Source organism: Rana temporaria, chromosome 11 (assembly GCF_905171775.1).
Source record: "Rana temporaria chromosome 11, aRanTem1.1, whole genome shotgun sequence".
Lineage (NCBI taxonomy): Eukaryota > Metazoa > Chordata > Amphibia > Anura > Ranidae > Rana > Rana temporaria.
In genome coordinates, this window is record NC_053499.1 from 93,301,549 (window position 1) to 93,316,201 (window position 14,653).

Here is a 14,653-nt window from a genome sequence, read left to right on the forward strand (position 1 = left end):
CAGATGCACAAGATCAATAAAACTAGGTTGTGTTCAAAAGAACAAATCTACAAAAGTACATAAAAGGAAATATAGAGACTATTAGTCAGGGTTGCGACCAGCTACTGTTCAAAAAGAACAGTGCCATAAGAATAAACTTTCCAGGTTTGGGAGGATAATCAAATAGGGAGAGAGTGCTAAAAGAGCTGGGACCTGTGACAGAAGATTGCGGCAATTTGCTGCATTCAAATAGTCCTCCCATCCCGGTGGCAGCTGACGTCACTGCCGGGATGGGCACATGACGCAGGGATGCCCAGTGAGCGTGTGCGGGAGACCAAGGTGGCAAGCCAAATGCGACGTCGATTGCATTACAATTGCAACTACGCATGTGGGAGATGTTTAGTGATGCACAGGATGTGACGTCAAGAGCGGCGGTAAGCGCAGCGCCATCTTGGAATGGGACGCCCTCAAGACACAGGAACTTCAAGAAGGATAGCGGGCAGTGTCTGGTGAGAAAAGCGGCAAACAACGCCGCATTGTGAATCACCAGGCCAACAGAAAAATTTATGAAAAAAGCCTGGTTAGCCTGGGACTGACACCTCTTGGGCCCAAGTGGCCATAATGAGTATAAACAGAGCAGGTAGGGAACAACCAAAAAGGGACAGTCAAACATAAATATATAAATGTAAATAAATCAAGTTCAACTGTGAACTCAAGAATAGATAGAGTAGGTCATGTTAGATTAATTGGCAGCCGGGATGTTTGAGGACGGATAATTCATGTATCCATCTTGCCTCCCGCTGGAGGGGCATCTTGTCATAGTCACCACCTCCATCTCCTGGAGGGATATGTTCAAGGGCAAAGAAATGCATTTTTGAACAATCAAAATTGTAATATAGGCCAATGTGGCAACTTATTGGTGTTTCCATTCTTTTTTTAGAGACCAAAGAAACATGGTCCCGAATGCGATGAAAAAAAGGTTGCTTCGTTTTCCCAACGTAAAAAGGCCTCAATCCGCCCCTCTGCATTTTTTTGCCTTTGAACATATCCCCCCAGGAGATAGAGGTGGTGACCATGACAAGATGCTCCCCCAGTGGGAGGCAAGATGAATACACAAATTATCAGCCCTCAAACATCCCAGGTTAAATGACGCCTTTAGTTTTAAATCTTTTCTCTAGATATCTCTTTAACTTTATCATTTATTTCTCTATTTTACATTGTATTTCACTTTTTCTTTACATTTTCTTTCTCTCTTTATTTAATCATTAAATACTTCTGTATTAAGCACAACATAAGATAATATTAACTAATTCCTGTGAGGATTGTAACGGATGGTTTTATCTAACATTTATGTGATGTAAATGTACTTCTTTCCTTTTTGTGTTTCTATAGGAGGAATTTGAGTCCCCCCTGGGCTGCCAATTAATCAATTTAACATGACACCGTTTAAATCTATTCTTGGGTTCACAGTTGAACTTGATTTATTTACAATATGTTTGACTCCAGTCCCTTTTAGGTTGTTCCCTGCCTGCTCTGTTTATTCTCATTATGGCCATATGGACTCTATGGGCACAATTTGGACACAGTGAAAAATCAATCATCCAAGTCCACTTGGGCCCTAGAGGTGTCAGTTCCAAACTAACAGGGCTTTTTTCATCAATTTTTCTGTCGGTCTGGTGATTCACAATGTGGCTTTGTTTGCCGCTTTTCTCACCAGGCACTTGAACTTCCTGTGTCGTGAGGGCATCCCTTTTCCAAGATGGAACTGCACTTGCCGCCGCTATTGACATCACATCCTGTGCATCACTAAACATCTCCCACACACCGGGATGGGAGGACTATTTGAATGCTGCGAATTGCCACGATCTTCTGTCAGAGGTCCTGACAGAGAGGGAGAGTGTACATCTCTCCTAGCTCTCTCTCCCTACTCGAGTGTTTAGACCTGCCCATGTTTTTGTTCCCTTAACTTAGCAGGATACCAATTGATTCTATTGCTTTATTCCTTTTTAAGGTAACTATAATATTACAACCCAGTGTCTGTTAGCTTAAGATATCTTTCTGATATCTTAAGCTAACTGTCGGACCTTACTTTTATCTTTATCTTCCTTGTTTAGAGATGTGAATATTCATATCCTCCTGTGGCCTTTTTTAATAGAACATTTAGGTGGGGCTTTTTGAACCCTTTTGGGACCTCAAGTCACTATTTTTCGATCAAGTTTTTATATACAGAGTTTTGGCAGCCCAGGCGAGACTCGTTTTTCTCCCTTTTATATATGTATCTTTCTTTTTTCATTTATATGATTATATCCTATTTATGTATTATATATTTATAGATTGGTAATTGATCTACTATATCTTTCTTGATTCAATTGTTTTGGATGTATGCATCTCAAAAACAAATCAACATGACATCTCATCCATGCCCTTTTGTTATTCCCAGCATTACATGTACTACACCGAAAACTCCTGAAGAAGCTCTCTGAGCGAAACATGTCGAGCAGTATTTTTTGCAGTTATTCTTGCATGTGGCAGAACCTATAAAACTTGTTACGGATGGTTTTTATCTTTTCGTGTTTTTTATTTGTATAATAAAAATATTGTAATTCTATGATGCTGATATTGTGTCTCTACTATATCTAGTTTTGAACACTGTTAAAATCCCAGGGGTTGTTGCCTCTCTTCCCTGCCCTGCTTCCATTTATGGATGATGCAGACCATTGTACTTCTTGGGACCTTCAATGCTGCAGAAATATTTCTGTACCCTTCCCCAGATCTCTGCCTCGATACAATCCTGTTTGGAGGTCTACAGACAATTCTTTGGACTTCATAGCTTGGCTTGTGCTCTGGCATGTACTGTTAACTCTGGCACCTTATATAGACAGGTGTGTGCCTTTCCAAATCATGTGCATTCAACTGAATATACCACAGATGGACTCCAATCAAGTTGTATAAGCATCTTAAGGATGATCAGTGGAAACAGGATGCACCTGAGCTCAATTTTGAGTGCCATGGCAAAGGCTGTGAAATTACTGATGTACATGTGTTTTTTTTTTTTTTTAATAAGATTTCAAACAAACTTCTTTCACGTTATCATTATGGGGTATTTTTTGTAGACTTTTGAGGAAATAACAAAAATTTGGAAAAGGTGAAGCGCTATGAAAACTTTCCGGGTTGCACTGTACTTTCCAAATAGGGTAATTTGTGGAGTATTTGTATTGTCCTGGCATTTTACGGCCTCAAGAAACGAGATAGGCCATCAATATATCTGGTTGAATTAATTTTTAAGATATAAATACCATAATTTGTAGACTTTATAACTTTAACATAGACCAAATAATAGACATGGATTTGGGTTATTTTTACGAAAGAAATGTAGCAGAATACATTTTGGCCTAAATTTATGAAGAAAAATTATTTGCAAAATTTTAGAACAGAAATTAAGAAAAACGTGTTTATTTTTAAAAATGTCAATTTTTTTTTTTTTTACGTTTATATAGCAAAAACATGAAAAACACAGTAGTGATTAACTTACGCCCCTTCCTGCCCAAGAAAATTTTCAGCTGTTGCACTTTAAATGACAATTGCACGATCATGCAACACTGTAACCAAACTACATTTTTATAATTTTCTTCTCACAAATAGAGCTTTCTTTTGGTGATATTTGATCACCCCTGTTTTTTTGTTAAACTAAAAAAGACCCAAATTTTGGAAAAAAAAAAGTTTTTCTTAGTTTCTGTCATAAAATTTAGTTTTCTCCTTCACTGACGGGCACTGATGAGGTGGCACTGATATGGAGAATTGATGGGCACTCATGGGCACCAATAGGCGGCACTGATATGAAGCACTGATGGGCTGGGCAGTGATTGGCACTGTGGTGGGCACTGGCAGAATTTAATGTTGGTGGGTGATTGGTACATCCGAAGGGGCTGTGCTGATAATCAATGTGCTGATTAGCAGCACAGCTGATTACGTGGTAAGAAGCCCCTGACAGAGGCTTCTTCTCATGATCGGAGATGAGGCGTGTCAGACTGAAACGCTGCACTCGCACGCCGGCATGTTAGCCTGCTGGACGTCATATGACGCCCAGTCAGGATAACAGAACGACTTTCCGCCCATCATTCTGCATACGGCGGGCATGAAGTGGTTAAATAATAGCGAAAGAAAGCTCTGTCTCAAAAAAAATTATAAAAATGTAATTTGAGAACAGCATTGCATGATTGAGTAATTGGCATTCAAAGTGTGACAGCACTGAAAGCTACAAATTGGCCTGTGTAGGAAGGGGGTGAAAGTGTCTGGCATTGAAGTGGTTGATATCATATTGCATATACAATATGTGACAAGTCCAAAGTTTCAAAGATATGTTCTGGTCTTTACTTTACTTAATGTGGACATTAAAAAGTTGCTTGGCATAAATCTTCCATGTGTAAGCCAACTTTTAGCAACAACAGGTCTCCATCACCATCTTTACTAGAAGAAACATCAACTCTTATCTAGCCATGTCTGGGACATGCTGGCTTCTAATGTAAGAAATATATGCAATTCAGCTATGCACAACATATAACAAAACATGTAATTTTGTTTGTATTTACATGTAAAAAAAAATTAAACTTACTTGGAGCTTTTCGCCAGTCATAAGGAGCACCTTTTACATCAGCATCACGAGTGTATCCCCAATCAACCATACTCTGAACAAGTGTGTGAAAATATATACCTAAAAAAAATTGCAGAGATTGTAAAATAAAAGACTGTAGAATACAAAAAAAAAAAAAAAAAACCGGTGCTAAAAGAAATATGACAGCTGACATTCTAACCTCCCTCTAGAAAAACAAATTGCCTGGATGTCTTTGCTTTCAGTGTTAAGCGCCAAAATCCCAGAAAAAAAAAAAAAAAAAAAAGCATTCACATTACTTGTTACAAGTCATTGCCTAAAAGTATTGAAGGCAATGGATCATTATTAGAGCCAGACAACTACAATTTTCAGAAAGAGAGGTCAGCAATGACATATTCTCTCAGAACAGGTTTTCTTTTTTTTTTTTACTTTCAAAGTTTTTTATTAGCAAAATAGTAAAAAAACAAATGAGAAACATTGCATTTTGAATACAACAATATATATACTTGTACAAACATTGTGTAGGGCATACACATCAAGTAGTCATGAGTTGACCATGCAAGGTCTAATACATGCAGAACCATCAGAAAATAGATCTAACACAGTCCATAGCAACAGACCAGGACTGCAAGATAACCCGTATCAAATAAGCCCAATATTCAAGACAAGAGCTGCAATGTGAATAGAGGGACCGAGTTAGAAAAGTCCTGAGAAGTAAAAAAGAGGGGGGAACATAAAAGAAAGAAGGAAGAAGTAGAGGAACAGCATGAATAAGCTGTGAAAACAAGAGAAAATAAAAAAGATAAACTTAGCATTGTCTCTTTAAATTAAAACGAATGATTCAAGTTTTATGCTTGGATACGAAATAACCACCAAGGGTTCTACTTAGCATCAAAAATAGGTACCGAGTCATGCAGTTTATGAAAAATTTGTTCAGAGAGCATAATCTGATCCATTCGCGAAAGAACCTGAGGGAAAGGGATTGTACGGGACTTCCAATTGAATGCCACCACCCAAAAAACTGCTGTGCAGAGTGTGTATATCAGGCGTCTAAGAGGTCTAGGAGTGTCTGGGATCTTTTCAAAAAGCAGACAGTGTCTATAGGACAAGTCAACCTGACTACCCCCCAATCTGCTTATAAGATCGAAGACCTTCTTATATATAATAATATGGAAAAAAGTGCCCGGGGTAGGGCAGCCCCTGAAACAATTTGGAGAAGCCTGGGGAAAGATCTGGTGTATGCGCTCGGGAGTATAGTACCAACGAGTAAACAATTTAAGAGCTGTCTCCCTAAATGATAGTGAGACATTCAACCCAATTCCTCTCCCAATCCTCCAGCTCATACTCCAGGCCCAACTCCGATTCCCATTTGGTCATATATTTCAATTTGTCCCGATCCCGATCACAAGACATAACATTGTATAAAAGAAATCGGACCTCTCTGTCTGGGCCCAGACCTGCACATAGACTCAGTCTATGAGCACGTGGGGGAAGGGGTCAGTGAATAATGTGTCAAAAAAAAATGTCTGATCTGCATGAATCTATAAAATTTCACCCACCGGGGCTCCCTTAAGAGACTGTAGTTGAGTAAAGGAGATAAAATTATCATTATGTTGAAAATCCTCCAGGGTTGTCAGACCAGAGGAGATCCACCAACCAAATGAACCAGGGTCCGAAAAGGCAGAAGGCAGTCTAGGGTCCCCCAGAAATGAAGACCCCGGGGGAGCTGCTGAGGCCAATAGAAAGGAAGAGCAATAACGTCTCTAAAGAGCCACCAGAAGGTTGTGATCAGCCAACTCCGGAGGTCGTGGCCCCGAAAACCATAGAATGCCTGGTAAGTAACGGGGGTGGATAGAATCATATTCAAACCTGACCCAAGGAACTTTAGGATTTCTGATGGACCATTGTGCCTGTTGGGAGAACCGTCCTGCCAAATAGTAGAGCCATACCTGAGGGACCCCCAAGCCCCCTAGCTTACTAGATCTATAGAGAACCTCCCTGGAGAATCTAGCGGGTTTATCTTGCCAGATAAATTTGTTGATGCAGGACTGAAACTTGAGGAGATATGCCTTAGGGACCAGAAGGGGAAGGGCACGGAATAAATATAATAGCTTGGGGAGAATGGTCATTTTGATCGCAGTAATTTTCCCCATAAAAGAGATATTTTAAAGGAACCAGGATTTCAGAAGCTTTTTAAAGGAGGCAATTAGAGGGGGGAAATTAAGATTAAATAATTTGTTATATTCCCCAGAAAGTTTTATTCCAAGGTAGGGAAGGGAGGCCTTAGCCCAAGAAAAAGGGAATGTTTGTTTAACAGGGATCAATTCCGCAGGGGAGAAACCTACCGGGGGGGCCAAAGATTTGGATAAATTAACCGTCAGGCCCGAGACATCCGCAAAAATAGATAGGGTTTCCAGAAGGTTCGGTAATTTATTTAAAGGGTCGGTCAAAAAGAGTAGTACATCATCTGCATACTTACAGAGTTTGTACTCAGATCCTGCTTTGACATATCCGGAAATAAGCAGGTGTCTTAATATAGCTATGGCTAAAGGCTCAATTGCTAGGGCAAAAATTAAAGGGGAAAGTGGGCACCCCTGCCTAGTCCCCCTACCAAGTTTGAAGAAATCGGAATTACATCCTGGGATTTTAATTCTAGTGCAGGGATTTGAGTAAAGGGCTCGAAACACATTAAGAAATTCCCTCTTAAATCCAAATCTTTGTAACAAAAGAGAGACATAGTTCCATGAGACACAATCAAAGGCCTTATTTATATCTAAACTCAACATAAATAGCTTCCTAGAGTAGAGGCCCGTGTCCTGAATGATATTCCTGGTTAAGCGGATATTGATAGTGATAAAACGATAAGGGATAAAACCCGCCTGATAGGGAGAAATTAAAGAAGAAATAATATTACCCAATCTATCTGCCATAATTCTACTAAAAATGTTAACATCATTATTCATGACCGAGATGGGCCTATAATTTTGGGGCATAGTATGGTCTCTGTTGGGCTTAGGGATCAAGGACATGTTTGCCAAGGGCATTTCGTCAGGGAAGGAACCCCCCTGTAAAACTGAGTTAAATAGTCATGCTAATCTAGGGGAGAGGAGTGCCGAAAATTTCTTATAATAAGGGGCAGAAAATCCGTCCGGGCCGGGGGAGGAGGAATTTTTAAGCAAGTAAATTACCGTAAGAACTTCAGTAACTGATATAGGGTCATTACGTTTCTTTAATTGGGCCGGGGAAAGGGAGGGCAAAGGAAGATCTCCAAACCAAGACATGGAAGGTTCTGCAGGGGAGGAATGTTAAGGGCCTAACAAAGTCGAATAGAAATCCTGGAAAATCTTCAGGACTTTTTGAGGGTGGGAAACCATACCTCCGGAAGGAGAAGATAATTTAAAGCTATGTGGGGGTCTAAAGGACTGGTTCAATTCTCTCACAAACATAGTATAGGCTGCGTTACTATGTAGTAAAAACTTAGGGCCAAATCCACAAAAACCCTGCGTAACTTAATTTAGACATTTAAGTTACACCGCCGCAAAATCTCTACCTAAGTGCCCGATCCACAAAGCACTTACCTAGAAATTTTGAGCGGTGTAACTTAAGTGCCTCCGTCGCAAGGCGGTCCTCCTCTCCGGGGGGCGTTTAAAATTTAAATGAGGCGCGCTCCCGCGCCGGCCGTACTGCGCATGCGTGTGACGTAATTTTCCCGACGTGCAGCGCGCGAACGTAATTTACGCCGGGCTTTGTGGATTGCGACGGGACACTAAAGTTGCGACGGATGAAAAAAAAAAAGCGCCGGGAAAACAAAAACAAAAAAGAAAAATTGTCAGCGACGCTCGGCATGCATTCCTGAGGGAGAACTCCATGCCAATTTTCAAAGAAAAAAACGGCATGGGTTCCCCCCCCAGGAGCATACCAGGCCCTTAGGTCTGGTATGGGTTGTAAGGAGACCCCCCCTACGCCGAAAAATCGACGTAGGGGGTCCCCCTACAATCCATACCAGACCCGTATCCAAAGCACGCTACCCGGCCGGCCAGGAATGGGAGTGGGGACGAGCGAGCGCCCCCCAACTCCTGAGCCGTGCCAGGCCGCATGCCCTCAACATGGGGGGGTTGGGTGCTCTGGGGCAAGGGGGCGCACTGTGGGCCCCCCCACCCCAGAGCACCCTGTCCCCATGTTGATGAGGACAGGACCTCTTCCCGACAACCCTTGCCATTGGTTGTCGGGGTCTTATCGGAATCTGGGAGTCCCCTTTAATAAGGGGGCCCCCAGATACCGGCCCCCCACCCTAAGTGAATGGATATGGGGTACATCGTACCCCTATCCATTCACCTGGAGGCAAAAAGTTAAAGTTATTAAACACACAACACAAGGGTTTTTAAAATAATTTATTAGTCTGCTCCAGACGCCCCCCCTGTCTTCTTTATTAGCTCTAATACCAGGGGGGCTTCTTCTTCCACTCTCCGGGGGTCTTCTCCGCTCTCCGGGGGGGGTTTCTTACAACCCATACCAGACCTAAGGGCCTGGTATGCTCCTGGGGGGGGAACCCATGCCGGTTTTGATTTTACAAATTGCCGTGGAGTTCTCCCTCGGGAATGCATACCAAATGCCGTCGCTTGAATGTGCTTTTACATGGTGTTACTAACTTTACACCATGTAAAAGCAGCCCTAGTTTTACACTTGCAAACTAAAACTTACGGCGAAAAAACGAAGCTGAAAAGCTTTGTGGATCGCCTAAGTGCTAATTTGCATACCAGAAGCGGCATTTCGACTCGAAATGCCCCCAGCGGCGGATGCGGTACTGCATCCTAAGATCCGGCAGTGTAAGTCCCTTACAGATGTCGGATCTTCTGCCTAACTTTGGAAAACTGATTCTGTGGATCAGTTCCAAAGTTAGAACCAGGGATAAGACGGCTTACGCCGGCGTATCTCTTTTGAGGATTTGGCCCTTAGCTTTTGCCCAACGTAGTGCCTTTTCGGTTTTAGCTGAAAGTAAAGCATCCAATTCCAACCTCTTCTGCTCAGAGTTCTTGTGGACTCTGAAAGTAGGGATGTAGAATCTCTGTACAACTTATCTAGTTCAGATGAAAGCTGTACAATCTGGAGCTTGTTCCTAGTATTATGAGCCGAAGCCAATTTAATGAACACACCCCTGAGCACTGCCTTATGCGCGACCCAGACTGACAAAATTGGAGTTTCAGGGATATCATTGATGGTAAAATAAGATTCAATAGATTTGGAGATTTCCGATTCAACTAAGGGATCTGAGAGAAGGGCTTCATTCAACCGCCATGTGAATTCAGAAGGGGGAGCCTAATAAATTCCGTAGAGAAGGAGGTGATATGATGGTCCGACCACACACAACTATGTATGTTAGCCGAGCTGGAATTGGCAAGAATAACTGGGGTAGTAAAGATATAGTCCAGTCTAGCATAACTACGGTGGGGATATGAAAATAAGGTATATTCCCTTGCACCAACATTCAGGGCACGCCAGGAGTCGATCAGCTGTAGGTCAGTCAATTTGCGAGAAAGGGATTTGGGGAAGGCCTTTGAGAAAGGGGAGGAATGGCTTATATCCAGGGAGGGGGTGGAGACCAAGTTAAAGTCTCCCCCAATAATCATATGGGGAGACAAATACTTTTCCAGGACTGTAAAAAAGGATGAAAAAAAAAGTAGCCGCTGCATCATTAGGGGCATAAACACTTGCAATTGTACACTCCCTATTGTGGAGGATACCTTTAATAATAACAAATCTACTCTCCTTATCCCTATAAATGTGCTGAACATCGAAATGGAGAGAAGAGTGTAAAAATATAGCAGCACCCCTACTCTTAGTAGAGTGGAGGGAGTAGTAAGCCTGAGGGAAACTCCTGTTAAAGTATTTCGGATGGGGAGCCTGCGAGAAGTGGGTCTCCTGTACAAGAAAAATCTTTGCACCAATCTGTTTATATTGGGAAAATGCTTTCTTGCGCTTCAGAGGAGAATTAAAACCTTTAACATTATGCGATACACACTTAATAGCCATGATAAATAACAGCTAAATGAGCATCTGAGATGGTAAAAAGGTAATCAAATTGAGAAAGCGTCACATAGAAACCCCTCCAGGCAGGCTCCCCAGCCACATCAGAAACCTTTCCATGAGCAAAACTTCTAAAGCACCACATAGTAAAATGCATCAAATACTCAGTACTGAGGCCAGGGATTTTAGCAATCTTTGTAGAATCACCAAAATACAGACCTGAGGACAAATACAGAGGACAATGACATTGACATAATGAGAAGAAACATAAAAAAATGAGACTGCATAGCCATACAAGCAAAACAGCAAAAAAAAATGTAAAGAAAAATAAAATTGAGAAGAAGAGAACAGAGTCATCGGAAAATGGATCAGGAAAATAGTAAATCCTGACAAAAAAGAAAAAAAAGAAAAAAAACAGGAAACCTGAGACTTCCACGTCTCACCACCAGCCAGGCCAAGACCGCAAATCCAAAAACAAAAAAACGTCAACAACTCTGGTAGCAGTCTTTGGGGTCACTGGGGGGGGGGGGGAACATGCAGTGGCACTCCGGGAAGGACATCAATAATGTAAAGTCAACCAGTGCCAGAGAATCATGGGCGGAGAAGAAAAACTGAAACAAATAAAAACTTTAGTAGTATCACAGCCTTCAAACCTCAATAAGTGATCAAGAGCATGGAGTCCAGAGAAATAAACGAAGAAAAACTGGGTTTCCACTGTGAGAATCATAATCCAAAAATAAGGGCCAGCATCGGTCAGTTCTTTGGAGAACCTTCACCATATTGAATCCTCCTCCTGTCACGTCTCGATGGAGGCGTCTGCCAGATTTGAGAAGGGCGAGGTGTCGGGGGGGACGGCGAATCTCTTCAGCATGCAGCAGGCCCAGTTTGACTAGGATCTCCTTACCCTCAAACACCGAAGTGGCAACGTACGTGATTCCATTGTGGGGGATTGATAACTTAAATGGAAACCCCCATCTGTATCGGATACGAGCAGATTGTAATACAGCCGTGACTTCCTTCATCCCCCTTCGTCTATCCAGAGTGGCGGGAGATAGATCAGGAAAGATTTGTACAGTGAACTCATCCAGGGTGATCCTTTGAGTATTCCTGGCAGCTATCAGAATTTCTTCCTTAATGAGAAAGTCCTTAAGGCAGAGAACAATATCTCTAGGGGGTTTATCATCAGGGGGCTTAGGTCTTAGTGCCCTATGGATCCTGTCGCACGTAAAAGCTGCGGCCTCTCTATCTGGAAGCAAGGATTTAAAAAGTCTAATTACAGCAGAGATAAGATCCGTGATCGCTTCAGGGAACCCTCGCAGACGCAGATTCTGGCGGCGATTGCGATTGTCGAGATCCTCGACTTGTGATTGCAGATGAGCAAAGGCTGCCGACAAACTTTCATGCTCCCTGCTCAAATCACTGTATGCCAGGGCCAACTCGTCGTGCTTCGTCTCGAGCAGGTCCGTGCGGGAACCCAGAGAAGAGATCTCCTGAGACAAAGTGTGCAAGGTCTTGTTTAGTTCCGACTGGAACTTTGAGGCCAATCGGGTGTACGTGGCCTCCAGACTTGCGTCCAGGTCCGCCTTAGAAAGAGTAGCTGGGTACTCACAGTTCTCGGGCCGCGGAGAAGAACTCAGCTCCGGAGGCAAGGCCGGAGCCGAGGCGCCATCTTAGGCCATGCCGTACTGCTCCCTTGTACGGAGGAGATAGTGGGTTAGAGAGGTTTGGGCTGCTCCCTTGTTCTTTTTCTTCGCCATACCAAATTTCACCGCCGCTTCCGGGTATGTCTTCTCTGGGACTGGGCGTTCCTATCTGATTGACAGGCTTCCGACCGTCGCATACTACGCCATGGAGGGCAGGCAGGCACCACCTGCCAGGAGTGAGCAAGTAGGGGATGATGCCCCCCTCCCCTCCATCCCCACCCCATGCTCCATTCCCACCCCAGGCTCCATCCCCAGCCCAGGCTCCATCCTCAGCCCAGGCTCCACCACGCCAACTGAGGAGCCAGAGCCGGGGCACCCTTGGCACCAGGATGTCCAAAAGGAAAAGAAGATGATTTTCCTGTGGCTCATTTTTTTTTTTGGAATCTCGATTTCTGCTCAGATTATGAGCTTATTTATTTAATTTTTATTATGCTCAGATTATGAGCTTTTTTTTCATTTTTGTTATGCTCAGATTATGAGCTTTTTTTTTTCATTTTTATGCTCAAAGTTTGAGTTTTCTTGTTTATTTTGTAGTCCCTACACACGGTGAGGAGTGTATACTACAGTGTGACTGGTGTGTGAATGGGGGGGGGGTGTCACTCCTGCTGGCAAAGGGGTGTCACCCTCTGCCATGTGAAAGGTGTATGAATGTACAGCAACATAATTGGAGCCTTGGCGTGGCGTTTCTGCTCCCTAATACCGTGCGGTATCCTTGGGTCTAATCCAATTTTTGGTGGATGTGGGGTGTGTGCTAGGGACCACAGTGGTGTGCATGCGTGCATTCTACTTGTGACATGATGAATGTGTGTGATTAACGTGCAAAGAGACGTTCCACGAGACAACTCCTGATTGCTCTTCCCTCATCACGTATGTCAATCTGCAGGCCCCTTCTCACGGCAAAGTTGTGCAGAATACAACATGCACCGATGATCTGGCACACAAAGTTTGGGGAATACAACAGGGTACCCCCAGACTTATCCAGGCATCGGAAACGGGACTTCAGGAGGCCAAATGTGCGTTCCACCACTCCACGGGTACGTGCGTGTGCTTCATTGTATCTTTCCTCTCCTGGGGTTTGGGGGTTCCGGTATGGAGTCATAAGATGGGGTCCCAGTGCATATGCAGAGTCACCTGGAAGGGAAAAGACAGGAGGATGTTAGTCATGCATGTGCCCCTCGTGATGTCTGCATCATGGGGGGGACAGTCATACCTGACACCCATGTCACTCACCAACCAGCCAGCTGTCCCCATACACGTTCTGTTCAAATTCTGTTGGGATGGGGCTTTGACGGTAAATGAAGCTGTCATGACAGGACCCGGGGTGTTTGGCACGGACGTGCCATATGAGGCCTTGGGCATCCACTATCACCTGTACATTGATTGAATGCCAATGCTTCCGATTGCAGTATATGTGCTCTATGTCACGGGGGGGGGGGGGCGTAGTGCCACATGTGTCCAATCAATGACCCCCACAGTGCGTGGGAATCTGGCAATTTGATAGAAATCGGTCATTGCCTTCTGCCGCAGGTCCTCCTGGGTGGGTTTGATGAAGTGGTGGGACATGTGTCTGAGGATTGCGGGGACAACCTGGTGCACACATCTGCTCATGGAGGATTGTGACATCCCAGTCACAATTCTACTTGTACGCTGAAAAGATCCACTTGCCAGGAAATGGAGTGTTGCCACTACCTTGACCAGTGGCTCCATTGCATGTCCACGATGTGTCTTGCTGGTGATGTCATTGAAAGAAGTGAAGGGGTCGTGGCGCTGTCTGAACTAGAGGCTGAGTGTACCAGGTGGAAGGTACAGTACTAACTTGAATATGATCCAAATGTGAGTGAGTGATGGATCTAATAAATACAAGTGCCTGAGTGTATTAATACGTGAATGCCTAGATGGCATGTATTGGACACTCTAACATACATGTGATGAGGACATAGTGAGTAATATGCAACAAAGACTCCAAACACTGAAGATGCAAATTAAATTGTGGCACTTAGCCACAAGGGTGGTCAGCCACTAGGTGTACTGCTAAAACTAGCCACCAGGGGCTATGGTACTTAGTGGATTAAATAATATAAGACTTAACGGTGACCGCCTTGCAGCGGTGAGTGAAATTCAAAAATACCAACGTGATGGTGAATGACCGGTGAATATATAGCACAACAGTGAAATATATAAAACGATAAAAATAAATAAATATAAATATATAGTGTAATAGTCCAATGGCTAAGGGCTCAGCAAAAAATCATCAGTCCACATAAATATCAGGTGAAAATGTTCGTGAGCCGGTGCACCCACTCTGGGTGATTAATCACAAAATACAGTTGTGTGAATT

General features: G+C 43.4%; 1 protein-coding gene across 1 annotated transcript in view; it reads right to left on the reverse strand.

Annotated features, from left to right (window-relative positions):
• PLA2G15 (phospholipase A2 group XV) overlaps window positions 1–14,653 on the reverse strand; it is a 553,772-nt gene that overhangs the window by 209,947 nt on the left and 329,172 nt on the right. The window contains 1 exon segment of the mRNA XM_040328765.1: window positions 4,592–4,690. Coding sequence (XP_040184699.1) covers window positions 4,592–4,690 — 99 coding nt within the window.